The 20823-nt window shown below is 31.4% G+C and overlaps 1 protein-coding gene across 1 annotated transcript; it reads right to left on the bottom strand.

The window, feature by feature from the left end:
* Positions 1–3151: 3151 nt before the first annotated feature.
* LOC148228198 (clarin-2-like) lies at positions 3152–20792 on the bottom strand. The gene is made up of 5 exons (XM_088200996.1): positions 20493–20792; positions 4544–4773; positions 4295–4483; positions 3718–3853; positions 3152–3640 (listed from the first exon to the last, which is right to left on the bottom strand). The coding sequence occupies exons 2-5, from the start codon at positions 4764–4766 to the stop codon at positions 3505–3507; spliced, it is 684 nt and encodes a 227-aa protein (XP_088057122.1). The 5' UTR covers positions 4767–4773; positions 20493–20792; the 3' UTR covers positions 3152–3504.
* Positions 20793–20823: the final 31 nt, after the last annotated feature.

The following is a 20823-nucleotide window of genomic DNA, read 5'->3' as shown; positions in this document are numbered from 1 at the left end:
TTAGATGTAAAGATTAGCTATTAAGCTAAATAACTTAATAAAATAAAATAAATAAAATAAACCATGCTGAAATAGTGAAATTGCCAGCCTGAAATAGAATAATTTATTTTTTGCTTCTAACAAGACGCAGGTGACACTAAAAATGCCTCCCATACCGTGCATGGTCACAAATAGCTGGATTATTATTACGTTTAGGAAATAGATATTTCAGTGCAAATAGGCCATGAGCGTCCATCAGAAGATAAGTAGCTCCACTGCGATAGCGACTAAGAGTTACCTCCCCTCGAAGGAAGATCAGTAACCTGTAACTGACAAGACTAAGCACGAACTATGATAATGTAAAGAAGAGTAAAAAAATATCAACTTTACAAAGGCAAGGGGCCTCCACAACACTGAATCTCGTCTGGTCTGTGATATTACTTACTAAGGTTAAACGCTAAGTGGTAATTTTTAGGAGTACTGGGTGCGCTCCTTTTGTGCAAAATAAATCGCATAAAATCAATAAAAAAACCTTTGTTTCAAGTTACGTTATAATTATTTCTCTCATGTATAGAATCCATGGTATGCGGAGCATGAATACTTGGCACGGCTTCATTGTCCTGTATTCCCACTTTACAAACGTCTTCATAAAGGTTAAGAGTTGCAGGAGACCATCGGTTGCTTTGCGATGATTACCACGACAGCCCTGGTAGGAGGTCAAACACAGCATCCGTCCGTAAATTCCGAAAAATAAAAATTTTGTCTGTGTCTCTCCACCGAAACTTCACTCCCGTGTTTTTATTATTATTTATATGTAATATATTTCTTTAAATCTGCGATTGAAATTACTACCCTTGAGAATATTTGCGAAGAAACAAACAATTTTAGTCTCTTAACGAAGAAAAAAGGGCGATAAATAAGTGGATAAACACTATTCCACAAAAGTACGATGAAATAAATAAGAAAATTACGTCCAAATTACTTTGTACCTCGTTTTATTATTATATAATCATTCTTTTATTATATAGACTTGTATCTTTTCTTTCGCATTTTCCTCGTATATTTTCAACGTATATATTTCTAGCATCTTTGGTTAATAAATACAACATTATATACGAGTGGAAGGTTGTATCATATTTTGCAAAAGTTTCAGTAATAAAGTCCAGTGGTGGGGGTAGATGATTTTTTCAGCGAAGCGAACGAAACTCGTCAGAAGTTCAACTCGTTGCGTGGAACTAGATCAAAAGTTATTTTATTAAAAGTTTCATGATAAATTTCATCAACTACAAAACGCACGACTTGAAAACGCGACGGCCTCTAGACTGAAATGAATAAAAATGTGAAAGAAAAAAATAAAAATCATCTTATGGGGATGAAATTAAAACTCGATCCAGAACCGCGAGACTTTAATTAGTATCTTTGGAAAGTCTTCACGGCCTGTGTGCATTTGCATAATTGAGCAATTGAGCGTGATTTATGACAAGGGTTATTAATTCGACGCAGGTTTTTCCGCAACAACCGTCCCGCAGCGGGAAAATGGCGGCTGATTCGTGTGAAGCATAAATCAGAGAGGATTCTATGAACGTTATATAGTAGAAAAGCTCGTGATTTATTTGTGTTCTGTTAAGTTATATCTCACGATATAAAACTTATTAAATTATCTTCATATAAAGCTCACTCATCAAACATGCGGTATAATAAGATTTTTTAATAATAATTTTATTCTGTATGTAGTTTCGTTTTAATAAATCACCGGTAAAATCGCAACCTGAAAACGATTCACGCGCGCGAACATGTGCGTCATCAATGGTTTTTGCAGAAAGGCATGTACAACACTATTCAAGTAAAATAGCAGTTATTTTAAGATATCCAAATATTTTAGTGCGTAAATAAAACAAATTAAAGAAATTAAATAATAATAAATATTAAATTTATAGTGACATTTTATTCGATAAAACAGCAGGTGTTTTATAAACGTCAACAAATTTGCCACTACAAGGCCAAATACAGTACAATAACTAGTGGTGTTATCATTTTTTACAAATTAAAATATGCAGCTTTAACTTAATGCAAAATAGTTTTTTTACGACACATGGTGCAAAACGAATTTGACATGCCTGATAAATGTAGTCTTGAAATTGCATAAATATCAGTGGCGATAAAAGTCTTTTAATACTGAAGTAATACACTTTATTGCCTACCAAATATACTTGCATATGTATATAATATCTATAAGTTGAACCGTTAAGAACAACGTATTTTAAATAAGTGATTTCTGATAACAACTGCGTCAATAAGGACGGAGTAGGGTAGTCCATAATATCTCAGACTGATACAGATTTACTCTGTTGTAACGCATTGGGCTTACGCCTGTCAGGTTACAACAGAAGATTTATTAAAAATAAAAAAAATACTGCTCACAGATATAAAATGTGTCGCATAAATAAAACAGTTTTTAACAGCAAAGAAAACCTTAACAACACGAGACACAAACGGCGCATTTTCACCATCTCACAGCGACATATGTTTACAAGTAAAGAAACAATTCTTCGGGCAGGAGCATCATTGTAATTAGTGACTACGAATACAATATTAAAAGATCACATCACCTGCGAAGTCACTCTTCATTTAAATTGTAAAAAAACAATATTTATAAAAGTTATAAATGTAATTTTGTAAATAATCTTTTAAAATATAGAGCTGGAAAAAGATAAGATTAAAAAGACTTATTTAATTTGAAAAAATAATCAAATTGCAGAAATTTTAATACATCTCATAAATAGTATGTTTTCACTTTTAGGTGTGAGAGCCGCACAAAGTTCAAACTATTGGAAGTCAATATATCACAAGTAATAAATATTCATCTGCACTCTTTCAAAATATAAAATACAGGGAAATAGTCGTTTAATAACCGCATTGTGACAGATGATAATAATAACAAAAATACCCGTGGAAAAATAAGACTTGAGCAACAGTAACAAGATATAATCCAAAATAAAAATCTTGTATAGTGTGATTCACATTTAACTACATAGCGATAAATATAAAGTGTCAGTATTCAACTCAGACAATAAACTGTAATTTATTTGCTTTATCTACACATTTATTTAAAAATTATTGCTAAGGTTTGAAACTTGGTTATTTATATTAAGGTAATAGACAATAAATATTATTTGTACAAAAATTATTTATTCACATTTTAAAATATAAATACGTTAAAAAAAATACAAAACTAAAAAGCATCATACTTTAATACATTATGCATATTATAGAAATAAATAAATTACTTCCCTAATGGCACTAATTATTATTAATTAATATCATTAACAACATTACATTCGTTATGTATAAGTATATCAAAAATATAATTATCTATAGTACACAATATAAAAACATCACTAATCGATGATCGTTCGTTTTATAGCAATTTTAAATCAAGTCTAAAATGATGTTGATATTTACAATATTCAAAAAAAATTGCATTGTAATGGCAGATTTTAATGTATGAACTATTTCAATAGTCTTTTAGTAGAGCATTATGGCTCCGTTTGTCTTCTCTTCGATCATCGGGGCTATTGGATCACGTTCGCGATCGTCTGCCATCGCTATCATTATGCTGACGATGTTCAAGGAAGAAACGATAGCAGCCCCTACGACAAACCTAAATTTGACAAAAATTTAAATCAGTATTTAAAATATTTATAGTGCATATTATGGAAAATATACCATAAAACATACCAGAAAGATCTTCCAAAATCAGCTAATCCTTCAGACGACCATTTGTTAGCCAAATCTTCTTTAGTTAAAACATTATATTGAAGTTTTGTGTAGTATTCAAATATCCATATAGCTATAGCCGATAGATTCACTAGAACTAGAAAAGAATAATTTATAAATATATTATTGTAATGTATTGTATTTTTAACAACAAACTGAGATAAGAAACAATGCACAATATCTAACTTTAAAAATATGCAGAAATATATATATCATTAATCCATTGAGAATAAATATATGTTTAAATAGAATTAATATAACACACAACAATTTTACAATAATAAACATAACTATTAATTAAAATAAAAACATGTTATATGTGTCTTTTATTATTCTGACTCCAAATGTTGAACTGTTATGAATAGTTAGTACAATTAAAGATACAACATTTAGGTTGAACTCGTGGCAAGCATTAATAGACCGAGTCCTTTGATAGGGAAGTAAAGTGTAAAACTAAAAATATGGTTTATTATTTACGTAAACTACAATAAATTATTGTTTAACAAACAAGTTAATAAAAGAAACACAATTTATTCACCAGCTAAAGAATTCCATAGATAAAGTCCCGGAACAGCTGCCAGTCGTGAAGATGGAGACGTTGCAGTGTTAACGGCAGCAAAGAAAGCTCCGAGAGCAGCCAATCCCAATCCGGTGCCAACACATGCTATCGTGGCCAACCAAGCAGCTTGATGCAGTAGCTCATTTTCAGAACGCACCAACGTTGATACTGTAAAATAATTATAATTAAAACACTTCCACAATATGATCAGTAGTCATACACACCAACCGTTGAAATGCACCGTTCTCCAGCCATAGGCCACGTTTAAATCCTTGGTGCCGTAGAACAGTCCGAAGTGTACGTGGCCCCGGCTGTTGGCACTGGTGGCTCTCGTTGCCCCCGCTTCGGTCCATCTCGGGGTTCCCAAAGCGCCAGCTAAAAGGGCACCACTCAGACAGCATCCAAAGAACGTGGCGAAGATCATACACCTCCTGAACAGGTTTAGCTTCATGGCTCACCTGAAAACCGACAATGGACGACGTTAATCTCAATGGGAACCAAAGTAAGTTATAATGTCTCGTTTATTTTTTTTCTCATGCCATCATGTGTAACAAACACAAAAAAGGTCAATTAAAAACTTCGAGGCGAGATCAAATTTACATACATTGTTCATGTTGAGGCATAGAGCACACAATTAACAATTGAAGGTGTGTTATGATCGTAAATTTTAACGATTTTTAACAAACGAGGTGCTTGAAGGGAAATTTGAATACAATATTTTCTATAGATGCTTAATTGTTATTCATGGAAATCTTCTAAAATGATAGTGATCAACAAAAACTTAATATTAATTTAAGAATTCATATTGAAATGAGATATTCCAATTATTACAGTAACAAAAAACAGCTAAATCAATTTGGAACGCTCTGAAGCTTTACAAGAAGGATCAATATGTTCCTAAACTTTTAACCTTTACGGGACAAAAACTTTTTTCTTATTGACTTCACTGCGGTCCGGTTTATTACATCACAAAAATTAAGCTTCTTACCTATTATTTATATATAATTTATTTAGGATTACCCTACACTCGTTTCAGATGTTGGGACCACTACCTGAAAAAAAATCACCCAAGAATGCAATGACAAAAAAACGAATGTTTCGTTCTATTCTTGTAAATAATATTTAGTTAATTGTTCACTATTGTAATTAATACAACACCAATGGTTCTCAACATATTTTTAAACGCACGGAATTTATTGTAGTTTTTTTTTATTAATATTATATATGAAACACTAAATATATGTATGTATGTACATTACAATTACTTACATATTTATATACTCAATGTTTAGTTATATTTGTCCATCGTATGATATTTCTCGAAGCAATCTTCAATATGAGGATATGATTTTGTATTACGTTTTTAAACATCTCCTTAGTTTATCTTTCACCATTTTTTTTACTATATAGGAATAGTATCTATTTGATAAGTGATGCCTAGTCCACATCGTGACGATTTTTTGTCTTTATGCAAATACTATAATATTATTGTTCATTCATCTATATGTTACAACTTCTCCCTTGCGTATTGTTTTATTGCTTGTGTTAGACCTAACTAACTAGTTAAATATAATTTTTGTAAAATCAAATTATCAGCAAGTAATATAATCGTGTAAAATGGTAAGGTGATCCAATTCTAGTTTCATATGTTGCCAGCACTGAAAATCAGACAGCTGTCAATAACCACTCGCGTTCAAAGTGTCAAGTGCAGGGACATAGTTACAACTTTGTCTAGGAGAGAGGCAAAAGTTGGTTATTCAGTGGTCGTTTTTTTTAATATTTCCATTTCATTAGGATGCTTTTTATTTCATTAATGACATGCATTTTTCTGGTCAAATTAAAGATAATTTCTGTTTAGAATCCACGTCAAAAAAAATCATGCCGTCGCCATCGCAGCTTTTAACGTGAATTTTTAACTTCTGAGAAGGAATAATTTTTTATTGCGCTTCCCATTAACCAAAATTCGGTTTGAATATACTTTGATTAGCACTCTTATAACAAAAATCTATAATAATATCGGTATGGATAGCTAGCATATTTTAATACATAGTGTAATATTGAAGTATAGACAAAATATGAAGCAATATGTCAGATGCGACGTGTTTCTGTACTTTTTTATCCGCTTATTTTCCCTCGAGAGAAATATTTTGGACTTGAGCATTAAGTCAAAAAAAAAGTTTTAAGACTTAGGTTTGGGTTTGAACATAAAATAGACGTTTCGCAACTATCAAATAAATTCATAGATATTTTAAAACAGCATATAACTAGCGCCTGTCAGTTAAATTATATTTTTGCTAGTAGAAATCCACTGGTGAAAATGTATTTGGACTTCACTAATCAAAATATAACTTCATTGAAAATACCCATTCACTATAACATTTACACATAACATAATGAAATAAATAATGATACGTATGTAAATATATATATTAATAATTATGGAAAAGTTGAAATCATATAATTTTACTAGCACCTGCAAGATAAATTATATCTTCACTGGTAAAAATATATATCTACCGTGTGAAAATGTACTCCGATATAATTTCACTGAAATGACATATTTAAAAAATATTTTCGGGATAGATTTCCCCCACGGAAACGCAGTGGTGGTTTTTGAGCATGGCGCCGTGCTAACTAACAAGTACCTATTGTAGTATTATTAGCATGACAACCGTTAAACAATCAAAGAACAACAAGACGTCAATTAATTTATCAGGTGACCAACTCGAAACTACACACAGTTCGAGAAACTATCAAAAACTTATTTTACTACATAGCCGTCTAGACTTTTATATGTGTATATTAATAAATATGATACTGGCTATGCGTATTTTTTTATAATGGAATCTGTCAAGCTGTAACACGCGTGGCCCTATTTTAGATTTATAAACTATTCATATCAAGTAAAATTGCGGTAAATTGTTCGCTAGAAGGTTAAGTTAACAAACACAAAGAGCAAATTCGTGACCGGAAACAAACCAATGCACCACTTCTCTCCAAAATCAGTGACCCTCAAAGCAAAACAAAATGCAAATAGAACAAAGCTATGTGTACCTATTGATCAAATATAATTTATTCCTCTAAATATAACATTTTTACCAAAATTACTATTACAATCCATAATTAGTATGCTAAACGTGAGAAGCATATTACTTAAACTGGGAAAAAATAATTAAAAACTGTGTATTTAATAAGATTAAAATTATTATAGCATAAAACTAATTAATAATCCGAGATTAAGGAACTATTCGAGAGTATACTTCATAATCATTAACCGAACCATTGAACCGATAAAATTATTATAAGATAAGAAGGTTAACCCTTAACTGTGCTAGTGGAGTTTTGTGACGCAAATGAAGCGGAAGGGTTTCGTATAACAACATTAAAAAACAGTTTTTGCGAAATCATAGACACTTTTTATGACATACACCTACACACAAAAAACTATTTCAATGTCATCTGGTGATATTTTTAAAATTTTGACGAATTCAGTACCTGTATATACTATGAATGCGAGAGGCAACAGTTCTAATTTTTGCTCAGCAAAAAATCAGTTACCATATTATTTGAAAGCTCAAATAGTTTCTAGAGAGGGAAGAATAAGTTGGTGAACCCAAGTTGATTGCCAAATCAAAATTTCCAATTAGAAAGTAGTGAGTACATCAAACATATATGTACGTTTACCTAAAAAACGTGGTATTTGATTGCGCTTCCCTTCGAAAGCGCAATTAAATACGACTTTTTTGCACTAACCATCATTTCATTCATTCAACTGTCTACTTCACCTTTTACGATATGTTTACGTGACTTCTTCTATCGGTTACCACACACAAATCATACACATTTCGCTCGTAATTGGACAGTATAATAGCGCCTCTTTCTCCGATCGGGCGCTGCAAAAAGGGTAATTTCCAACAACGCGATTGTTTAATTAATTTACAACAATTTCACATTGTTTTCGTCGTACTTTCATTCAGTGGAGAGAATAAAAGAAAGAGAGAGAAGGTCGTCAACCGACTATGAGAAAACGAGAGTTATCCTTTCAACGCCGAATGTTCGCACGTTAAAATCCAAGGTCTGAATATCGACGATTCGCAATCACAATGGATTTTTACAACGATGCGAAAACGACCGAAGCGAAATGTTATATAACTATAATAGTGGATCTATCGTGGGAATTGATTTGTCATTGACGATTCAGAAATAAACGTAAAAGAATATTGAAATCACGCGTCCGAAAATAAGGTAAACGCCTAGTTAAAAAAAACATGGAAGGTAGGTCATAATCGAAACCAATTAAGAGAAATCGGTAATTTTTTCGTAAACAATACGCTTGTAGGTGAAATTTCGCTTTTAAGATCATCATACATCATCTCACATGTTAACGAAATATATTTAAAGTAGAAAATGCTAATCTACAAAATGGTTTTTATTTAGGCAAATATTAATTTATTCATAATAACATGCTCTGTGAAAAAGTCTTGTTCGAAAATGGACTATTAAAACTTTTCTTTAAAGGTACTAGTTCATTGTACTTTAATGGTCAAAGAAAAAAATATGAAAAAAAAGATGTTTTATTATTGAAAAAAATAGATTTAATACTTCAAAAACATTACATATATGTATAAGTTTAATTCACACGTTTTTAAGTATTACTCATTTACATGATTGTCATATACAAAATATTTATATTGTCTACGAACAAAAAGACAACAGCCGAATAAATTCTAAAAAGTTGAGCAACCGTCCAAAAAATATCATTTCCCACAAATAAGATGTACGGATTTAAAAAAAAATTTGGTACTACCGGTAGTAACGAAGGTCAATGTTTGCGTCAATACCGGTATTACCGGTATTGCAATCCCTACTAGATATCGTATTTTTTTATTAAAAATAAAAACCGCTCATGTTCTTTGCTAGAGATTATCAGTTCAGCACCTTACAGATACACCACTCTGGTCATTATATTATATATGTTCATTTGTATAATATATAGTACATTGTAATTAAGTTAAATTAATAAAATAATAAAATTTTCACTTTCCATTAACAATGACTCGCTTGAAGTCAAAATGCCCAAGATTTTTACTTCACAGTTCGTATGCGTGTGTATGAGAGGGAGAGAACACTTAGGCGAAAACTTTGCCCATAATTCCACTTTCACCCTTCAAAGTTGTTCTCTTCGCCGATTTCCCCTCGGATAATTCTGATTTATCACCGCTGAAAATTTTAACAATACCGATTTATCGAAACCTTCGTTGAATTAGAACTTAAGCTTTAACCAGCAGCAGTATTCACCGATTCGTGTCTCATTCACCTGGTGTATGTAATTAGAGAATGACATGGGTGTAGTATTATGTAGTCAGCCATGTGAATACATGCGTGACACCCTTGTGTAGGGTTTAATCATAAGGGTCTACCGTTTCACGATGGTGACCGCCCTAATGAACGACGTTGCTAACGTGTAAACGGTATTGTATATTTTGATGAATGTAATCGTACTTGTACTCTATCTATCCATTATTTCATTAATTGACTATCTAATTATAAAATTAAATATTAGTATAAGTGAATATATTAATTTAATTGTGACGCATATCCAAATTCCCAAAAAAATCTAAATAATAATTAATAGAAGCAGAAACTAGTTCAAAAAAAGTGTGAGTGCCCAACCGAAGACATACTTGTATCAATCCGCTTATTTTAATATAAATACCACAATTCTAACGTCGTCTTGGAAATATTATTAATAAATTATAAATTACGTATATAGATGCAAGCTTATGGTCAATCGATTACTACTAAAAAATAATACTAAAATAATAGTAAAGAACGGTGATTTAATTGTAAAAATTTTGCCCTAGAAACACTGCAATTCGATGTAGCCAAATTAGCCATAAAGCTTTTAGTTCCTTTGCCGCGCTATATACTTATAATATACGTCCACAAATAATAATAAAAGCGGTCTAAGCCTCACTGCGATCATGTCCCAAAACCGACTTCGTCATCTAGATCCATTATTCTGCTAGATTCGGTCCAAGTCTCCCAAAAGTGTTGACAATCGCCACCATGACGAAACGATCTCGTCCCCGGGCGGGCGGCGCGTTTTCTTCTCGCGGAAGCCAATTAACGACGCTCGGAGATCATTATCTCATTTTCACTGTCTTCGAGAAGCGTGACCACCTCCCCTAGGGTGGTTATCCTGAGCCAAGGCCGTCACGCTCCCTTGCTTCTCTTCTCCGGGCGGTCGAGTAAGGAAATGACCGAGTGGACGCGTGCATATCCAACACACTTAATGAGCACGTATGTCTTCCATTGCGGAGGCGTTTTCGTTACGTAGAATTACATGGATTTGAGTCACGGAATCATTTAAAATCCGGCGTTTATGTGTAATCTCATAAATGGGTGTATTACCTTAACGTCGTTAGATGTTTAGGTGGTTCGTCATGGTTCTAAAGCTGGCTTAATGAAGTGTGCATTCACACAAAGGATTTTTTGTGTCCTTGTGTTTGCAACATAACAAGCCTTAACCCATTGCGTTTCAACCGAGTAAGCACAATCCACAACTACTAAGTAAGTAAGTGACACACCAGACTGAAATCAAAGTCTGTTACATATATTAATTATTATAAATTAGTATTACAGAACAATCTCGATTTCATTTTATTTTTTCATCCATGAAATTATGAAAATCTAGGAAAACCTAATATGTGATGATCGCTCAAATTAACATTATACAATAATCACTAATTTCGATCTCTCAAATATAATATAAATTAAAAAACGCTAGGGTTCATATGGTATTTGAAACCAGATCTTTCGGATGTTAGTCACTAACTTTCATTTTTGATCTCATTATCACCCAAACCGTATTATTTATCTAAGAAGATATAAATTTTGTTGTGAATACATCATATACAAAAACCGTATTGCTGTCACAAAGATAATTTTTATTTTTACTATATCATCTGTAGTGCAATTAAAAAAGTATAGGAATATTTCGAATATTTTCAACTACGCATTCGCATGATTTTCAACTACGTATATGAATATTCGTTTATACTATTTAAATTTGAAAAAAAAATTAGAATGAAACAATTTGTATACTTAAGCGACACAGGTAGTCGTGTTTTCTCTCAATATACCCGAGTGACTAGTGCTGCTCCAAAATCCATGGTCCTTTATGCGCCTTTATTTTGTTTCAAAATACGAGACAATGAGACACTATACTCGCGTACCCCTAAAACGACAAAAATATAGTGCGTACGCCTTAATATAAACATACGTTTGTAAATAATCGAATTTAGCTAAACATTTGTATAAATATTTCTCGTTTCTTTGCTGTTTACGATAATTTTATTGTCAGGCGTACCCCAAGTATCGACTCGCGTACCCTCTGGGGTACGCGAACTTTGGATACCACTGTTCCAAACAACAAAAAATGCTTTTACGCCTTCGAAAAACATTCGTGAATGAAATGTTTATCGGCGTATCTACTATGACCGAAATTCACAGAAATCGTTCGTTGAACGAAAAAAAATATTGAAAAGGCCCACCCTTTCATCGGGGCAAATTGCGTTTGGTTCATTCGATCAGGTTAGGTTTGAGTTTGAACAGCAAATGGACGTTTCATAGACATTTCAAAGCAGCATATAATTTCACTAGCGCATATACTAGCAGAATGTGATTTATCTGAAGCTCCAGTGAAAACATACATTCACTGTAACATATATTCTAATTTATAAAAAGAGTTCTTTTCACAGCTGTAATCCATTCCCGAAACACTTCTATGGTCACGATAATCTAAACAGAATTCCCAGATAAACAAAGTATCATTATTCTGCATAAGGTGATCAACAATACCATTTTATATCCAATCTTCTCTGTGGCGTACTCTACAATGTGGTCCACAAACATAAAATCGTTTATCTCTACGTATCATACACCGATGAAAACGAGGCCAAAACCACGGTTTGCTGCCTATCCGAATCCAAACAGTGTCTGGTCGGAGTTCTTCAATGGAACGGTGACCAACGCCCGAGCGCCACAATGACGTGATTCACTCCAGAGATAAAATTCGACTTATTTATATGACAATACAGAGGGCTTCCTGTGTGCGAGAAAGTTCTCTGGTTCCGTTCTTCCGTTAATTAGTTCACTGTGACAGTTTTGCTTTGGTGTTGTGTCGGTGTCGCCATCTCGTGCAGTCATTGTGTCAGTGCTTTTTGTTTTGTCTCAGCCGAGCGAACATATCAGCTCGGTGATCTTTTCTGTCAATAGAGCCGGTATGGTTGTCGCTTTCTTGCGATCGACTTTTGCGTAAATCACTTTTTGGTCGTTGAGATTTCACTGTGCGAAAAAGTACAAGGTTGGTCGATTTCAGGTTAATGGAATTTCAGTAAAAGTTGTACGAACATTTGGGCTCAAGTCTGACACTTGATGATGTCCATTTAAATACCTACATGAACGCTACTACTGTTGATAATAGTAAAAGTATCAAATACACAATAACTATTTTGAACGATAGCTATAATTTATATTTTGGTAAACACATCTACAAAAATATAACAACTGTTGAATTGGAACACCTCACATTGGAATTTAGTTCAATGCTATATTTTATACGGCATTTTTATGGACGAAAGTGTTTTGACATATTAATCGGTAAACAAAGAGGATCTAAACCCTAAAACATATCCAAACTACATATTCAAGTCAAAATATGCGACACAATAAGCAGATTCCATGGAAGAGATTCTTGAAATAAGAGATATAATATTATTGCAATGTTTTGCGAGAATCATTCAGAAGATCACTGCTTTGTAATCCATTATCTAGTAGGCTTATTTCATAACCGTAAGAGCAATAATAGGAAAAGTTGTAAGCAGCATATTTTTATTTTATTTTCTACATACAGTGTTTTTCGTATTTTTTTCATTACTGTTATAACACAAGTGAAATTTAAATTATAATAATTATTTTTTTTTAAATACAGAGCAAAAACTAAAATTGTAAAAAGTCAAGTTTTGCATAATATTATTGCTTTTAACCTTTGCTAACGAGATATTGTATCATAGATCTAAAAAAAATATAGAAACTGGTGTTGAATAATAATCCTATAAGAAATACGTTTTTTTTAATAGCAATGATAAAAATAACAAAATTCCTTGCGTTCTTTCATAGCTTATTGAAACCACAATTACATAACATACAAAAGCAAGGGTTAGTACTTCGAAAGGAATGCAATAAATTGTATAACAGCAGTTTCAATGGCAACGAACCGTTTTTTTATATCTATTTGAATTCAAAAAAATCCATTGCAAAATCTCTAAACAATACAATATAACAATCAGCGCGGTTTTTAAGCACAATTGCTAAACGCGGCTATAAATCAAGACGGTAAACAGTACTTTAATGGTACCAGAGCGGTTACACTCCAGCTGATCTTTATTGGGCTTATGCAAATCAATCAAAACCAACAAATGACGGCAAAATTCATCACCAAGTTGCGTAAAGTGAACTAACGAGGTATCGTTCCGGTAATTGGCACGCCGTAAAATCAATAAACCGATTTTCTACAACACTATATTTTGATAGATAATAATACAGTTTTGAGAAAAAATTATATGATTAACGATGAAATAACAACGAGCTGTTATGTACATAGATTTGCAAGCGTAAAAAACAGCACGACGAATCATTTTAAGCAATACTTATAGTGTTTTCTCATTGAAAGATTTCATGTTTTAAATCGACAATAATGAGTTGTTTATTTTGTAAATATGTACATTACATGTCTATACTAGACATATACAGGTACAAATAAAATTTATTAATTAGAAAATAAATAAGCAAAATTATAACACAAACATAATTAAGACGTTAATAAATATTACTTTTATTTTATATAATATAAATTTAAAAAATTACAACTATACCACATATGATACGATAAACAACGCTCATATTAAACTCAATTTTATCAATTGAGGTCGTTCCAATTTTGGACCGCAGATGAACACACATCTGGTTACATCTCTATATCAATCTACTTTCACTCATGGTTTGATTTTTTCATCATCATAAAAACATTATACCATAAGATTCGAATACAACCGCAAGCTGCGTATCGTACGCCTTACTTAAAAAATAAAATAAAACTAATTAAAAAAATATAAACTTGCCAACTTAGTATATTCCGAAATAATTTATTAAACTATTGAGTAATGGGTATGGAAAATCATGCGTTAAAAATTTAATTTATTTTTTACCATTGTGTGAAAATGTTTTAGGTGTTTAAAATTTATTATACGATAAAATATCTTTGGCATAAACTATACTGCGTTTTAGAATCTTTTGAAAATGTATGTATTAACATACATACCTACTAACATATTTTGTTTTTTTTTAATTGCGAATATTTTTCTAATAAATAGCAGCTTTTATTTTTATATGTAGCGTTTAATATTTTATAAGTAGCAAATATTTCATATAAATAGAATTTTTATTTTATAAGTAGCACTGTGTAAATAGTTTAAGATATTTATTTAAATATCAAATTTTTGACTTCAGTCAATAATATTGGTTAAAATATTGTGTAAGAGTGTGAATTTTTTGTTTAATTTTATTTAAAAAAATATTATTTTAATTGAGTCGTTCTATTTAAAATTCTAAAATTGCACAAGCTACATGAATATTTTAAAGAAATTTAAAAAATATATGGGTAATGCTTTGTTTACAATATATTTTTAAATGATATAAAAAGCGATAAAAAATGTAATTGAAAAGTGGACGATGTGTCAATTAAGTTTGAGAATCTATGGTGTAAAGAAGCGTTCTCGAGCGCTTACGTAATTTAAATATATATTTTTAAATTTCAAATATATTTTGATGTATATGTATGTGTATAATCAGTGAAAATATATTTTTACTGTCATTTCAGTGAAAGCACATCGAAATACACTTTCAATGGTAAAATTTTTAATTTCAATTTATTCAATGGATTCTAATGATTCTAAGCCAATAAATAATCTGCGAATAATTTCTTTCCTTATTTTACATATTTCTGCATTTGAATAATAAATAAGGAAGTGATTATTTGTTTGACTGGTGAAATATTCTAGATTTTGCAAATATTTAATTAATGACATCGATGTCTGGTTTCTTGGGTTACATAATTTCTCGTTAATTGCTCGTTGAAGTTTCGAGCTCAGCTTAGAACTGATATTTTTCAGTTGTTTTAATTTTTATTGTGAGACAATTTTCAATGACAGCTGTTGCTACTTGACAAAAATAATATCACATATTTATATAAAAAATACCTTTCTGGATTATCGAAAAAGAAAAATAACCTTAAATTAGGAGCGGGTTTTTAGATCACCAAAGCAAAGATAAAACCGCCGGCCGGTTAGAGTAATATAAAATCGCAAAAAAATGTTGATCATTCAAATACTTTTCCGCCTTTACTTATGCAGCGTTATAAAAAAGGCAGTGGTTGTAAACATTTTAAAAACGCTTTATAAAATTTCTCGAAATTTTTTTTCTGGAGAAATTCTCGAGAAGAAACACTAGGTACGTTGTTATATCTATCTCTTGGGATATTTTTATTACTTGTATTAGGATAAATTTTAAATTGCCTACTACTACTTCTGTATACTGATGGTTAAAAACGATCTTAATGAAGCATACATATGTATATTTTATATAACACTATGCTTTAGAATCTTTAATTTACCCATTAAAATGCAGTTTTAAAAATTGAAATACGAAAATTTGTCTGGAGTCAGCATTTAAGACTGCATTGTTATTAGAATTTGCAAATAAATTATACACATTACAAATTCTGAATTGTATCTATCGCATGCTTTTCACAATTTATTTGTCAGTATTACAAATGACATATTGTCTTCAGAAAACTGTTAATATCTATATGACTAGTAACTTAAAACGTGTTGACGATTCCTGACAGAATGCACATAATATCGACCATATGATATATGACTCGAGTGAGAGCGCGAACCGAAGCGTCAATAAAAGGTCACAGCCATAAAAAGCACGCCAATAATTATACATATGAATATGCATTAAAGATGGCTTGTAAGTTTGATTACCAGTAACGACGACTACCATGTAAATGTCAACAACCAACTCAATAATATATTAATTTGATTACATTTTCGGTTGTACATGAATGACAGGCGGTAACCCTATTCGTTTCAACAGAATAAAAACAATTAACACATAGTTAGACGACAGACTGAAATCAATCAAACTAAAGTTGTACATCATTAACATATATATTATTAATTATAAACTATTATTACGGCTAAAAATCTGTATATGCCACTATGCACGACTTAGCTCGATGTTTTATTAATTCATCCGTGAGATTTAGAAAATCTACGAAAACCAGCCCTTAATCCCTGATTTCGATATCCTAGACATGATCGAAATTGAAAAAAACTAGGGTTCATATGATATTCGATTTGTGCTGTATTTTATTTATCTCACTGGCGTATCAATAAATTTTAATACAAAACGTTAGTGTTAATAGATGTCATTCAATAACAAGATATACAAATCAAATCCTATACATTTATTTGGTAGAAGTGTGGGTGAAGCTTAACATGTAATTTTAACAATAATCAAATTATTCCATAAAAAATATTTTACAACATGACTGTATTGCAATTGCATTTATAAATAAGATCCACACAAAAATATGCTACGCAGCGAAATGTACTTCAGCGTTTTCGAAATAAAAAGATCAATCGAAGAAGAAATAAATCTGAATCTTTTCAAGCAATTGAATTCAATGGTTTTTGAGCAATTGCTTAAACGAAAGATCCTTAAAGATATCAATTTAAGTTAAGTCTGTCACTAGTTCAACTATAGAAGAGACTCGTTTCCTTATCAATATGCAAAATACAAACATAATATTAAAGAACAAAAGTTTGTCCAAATACTGTTGTATGACATACTTCGTTGATTGTTTATGTTCAGATAGGGAAATATAAAAAAAGTATTACATGATACAAGAAACGCGCGCGACACAATTTTACACAGAAAGTAATTTCAATAGCAGTGACATCGACGCGCGACGAACGAAACCCGAGATGAGAAGAAAAAATTCGAAAGTCTCCGTTTTCTACCGCAGTAAGAAACATTTACACTTCCTTCCACTGCACTATCATAAGGCACGTTCGCGAGCCAAAGATATATTCAAATTGCGACAAGTGTAGATGGATTACGTTTCTTGTCGAACGACGTCGCTCTCTTTGCATACAAAGCGGGTATATTTTTTTTGCTTTCATTATTTTCAATCAGATGAGTGATATGACGCAACGTCGAGAGGTCGCATTTTCTTGAGAGTAAATCAGTTCTCTCGCAGCAGTCGAAAAGTACCGTTTGGTCGAATTTGTATAGTAGACGACACGTTTACATTACCATTAACGCGTGTGTGAGAATTTCTTGTATTATACTATGTGGGTAAACACACACTACATACATATATTATAAAATAAAATACGCATACAAGTATAAATTGCACTGCTAATCACCTCGGTCATATATATGTATTGGGAAGACTTTATATTGACGAATAAATAAATTAAGAGATTGCCTCAAAAACTTAACCAAAAGGTATATTTTGCACGAGTGTCCAAAATCAATAGTCCTTTATTTTGTTTCGAAATGTGAGACAAAGAGACGCTTCTTCTAAGCAACAAAAAAATGTTTTTACGTCTTCGAAAAGCATGTGTGAATAGAATGTATCTACTATGACCGAAATTCGCAGAATTTGTTCGTTTAACGAAACAAAATATTAGAAAAACCAATCATTTATTACCGTTCAACGCTTATCTCAAAAACAGGCATGCGTCGCCAATTTTTGTAAAGTTTCAAAACGCAAATTTTTATTTCAATCAGTTCAATAATTCGATCACAGTTAATTTATATGCAAATCCGCCCAAAACGTATGCCAATACGGATCCGATTTTCATGTATATAAAATTTGCTCCATACATTATTAGCTATTGTATATACAATAAATTCGATAAAATGATGTATGTATTGTATATAAAATGTATGTATTGTATAAAAATATGATGTTCCTGAACAAAAATTATGTAATAATAAATTAGACATGTTCCTCTAGATTCTAGAGTCTAGAAGCTTTCACAGCATTGTGTTATGCACATTATATAAAATTCAAAACGTTTAGCAATTATGATAGAAATTAATAATTAATTATAATGCTCATTATTAACCAATAATTATGTATTATTTATTGGACAATAATTTGAGTTCTTGCACTGATTAGTTAAAAAAATATTATCGATAAAAACCGAGAAAAAATTTACGAATAATTGGGAACCCTAATTTGAACCCAGGACTTTCAGGTCAATAGTCTGAGACCAATACCACTCGTATATCGTGCTAGTATACTTAAGAATTTAAAACATTAGGCTTAAGAATTCAAGGAAAAGTTTGTTTGTTTATGATAAGATAAATTGTTCAAAAAATAATTTATGGATACATTTTCATAATAGCACGTTTGGTCGCGCAGAGCGAAATTTTGTAAATAAATGTTTTTTACACAAATAAAACCTACAGGGTTTTTAGGCCGCGTAGCGAGAATTTATTAAACATATTTAGTAAAACTGCTTTTTTATATTAAAAAAATGAGTTAAAATGGATGTATGCGTTGAGTTACATTTGATGTAAAGAAAAAAATTAAAAATCATTAGCAGTAAGAAAATTTTGACATTATACGAGAGCTTTACTTACTGAGGTTTATTTTGCAGCATATTGTCATTTACTTAAAAAATATCAGAAATTGCAGTTATTTTATTTTCCACTTATAAATTCTTCGAACATGCCGATGTCATATAAGAATAGCTTAAAACCTTAAAAAGAAAGAACTTTAATGGGTAAAAATCGGTCAATTGATTTTTGACATAAATTGAGTAAATATAAAAAAATCTAACGTTTCTTTAACCCTTTGGTTGCCGAAATCCAATATATGGGCTTTGGTAGTTTGGCGAGAATTGCCGGATCAGACATTATCGTTGAAGTAAGAATCGAATACAAGTTTAATGACTATCAGGTATTTGCTCCAGGGCAAATTGCATTTTTTCTGAACATACATATATACATACACATACATATTTTACTATGTAATACATTGATATTTAGATAGTAGTTCAAAAGGCTCGACAACGAAAAGGTTGAATAAACTAACAGTTTATTAATAAAATATCCCAATTGTTTTGTGAATGTTTGTGGGCTTTTCTTTGAGCTGCGGTATTTTCCTTATTAATAAAACATCTCTTAATTTCGCGCTGAGCATAAACATTGAAAATTTCTCCAGGAAAATATGAGTTATTAATAATTGTATATATTATTTAAGTAAAATGTGCGTGAAATGTTATATACCCAAAAATATGGATTATATCATGGGATAAGTCCTGCTACTGTCTATATTATGGACATTGACCCATAAATAAATAAATAATAAGATATAAAAATGTATCGCTTAAGACTAATGTATTTCATTCAACATGACTCCATTCAATGAGTGATTAATCACAGTATATTGACCACTCACAAGTCACGAGTTTTTAGTTTTTTATTAACCCTATAGTTTTAATGTAATCATTATGGTGGTAATATGAATTAATGTAAAAAATCAATTTCGCTATGGCTAGCGTTAGTCTAAGATAAAGTTTTATCTAACGCAAAGGTTTCCTACTTTTCTAATATTTGAATACATTATGTGTATTACATGTTAAATATAATTATAAAGTTATATTAAAATATTCATTTGGTCTTAAAATAACGTTTAAGCACCATGATACATTTCAATAAAATATTTAAATAGCATAATTATTTTATCGCTTTAAGCCATAATGCAAGTTCTGAAGGCCATGTCATAAAATGATTAAAAAAATAAAATGTTCAAAAGAATATAATCTCGCATAATAATGTATTCATAACCGCATAATTAGAATTCTTCTCGCATTATTTAAACATCGAAAACCGGTCGGGTGAAAAGTCAACGTTGAAACGTCACCTCCAGAAACCAGGACGTCAAACGCGGTGTTTTGGTCAAAACCGAAACCCGACAAAACGAACGGTATCTTGTTCTATTTACATGATATAAATGGTACAAACTTACATTCCCACTACATCTGGCGTTTGAACGAAACGTGGGACCGGTCGGAATTCCCACAAAGACTTATTTCATCTCCTTTCTTCCTCAGACAGCTTTTGAATGATTCTCGACGGATACGATTTGGAACGGTTCACAAAAACAATGAATATTTATTCACGCACTGACGGGGATGACGCGTCTGCGGTATCGCTCCAGAGACGGATACGAATGGACTGATGCAGGTAAATTACCTGTTCCGACAGTTGAATCGCTCGACTGCGATCGGTTGAAGTCGGTCAAACTCGGATTTGAATGTGTGCCGCCATTTTAAAAAAGTACTTTTTGGTCTTAACGC

The sequence above is a fragment of the Plectrocnemia conspersa genome, unplaced genomic scaffold (genome assembly GCF_051122295.1).
Source record: "Plectrocnemia conspersa isolate PC_06_02 unplaced genomic scaffold, ASM5112229v1 ptg000012l, whole genome shotgun sequence".
Classification (NCBI taxonomy): Eukaryota; Metazoa; Arthropoda; class Insecta; order Trichoptera; family Polycentropodidae; genus Plectrocnemia; species Plectrocnemia conspersa.
The sequence above is the reverse complement of the archived record's forward strand: the minus strand, read 5'-3'. Positions and strand labels throughout refer to the sequence as shown.

Coding starts and splice junctions, on each gene's coding strand:
- LOC148228198 (XM_088200996.1), bottom strand. CDS start 4,766: ATGAAGCTAAACCTGTTCAGGAGGTGTATGATCTTCGCCACGTTCTTT. Junction 4,484..4,543: donor GAGAACGGTGCATTTCAACG/GTTGGTGTGTAT, acceptor ATTATTTTACAG/TATCAACGTTGGTGCGTTCT. Junction 3,854..4,294: donor TCTATGGAATTCTTTAGCTG/GTGAATAAATTG, acceptor ATTCTTTTCTAG/TTCTAGTGAATCTATCGGCT.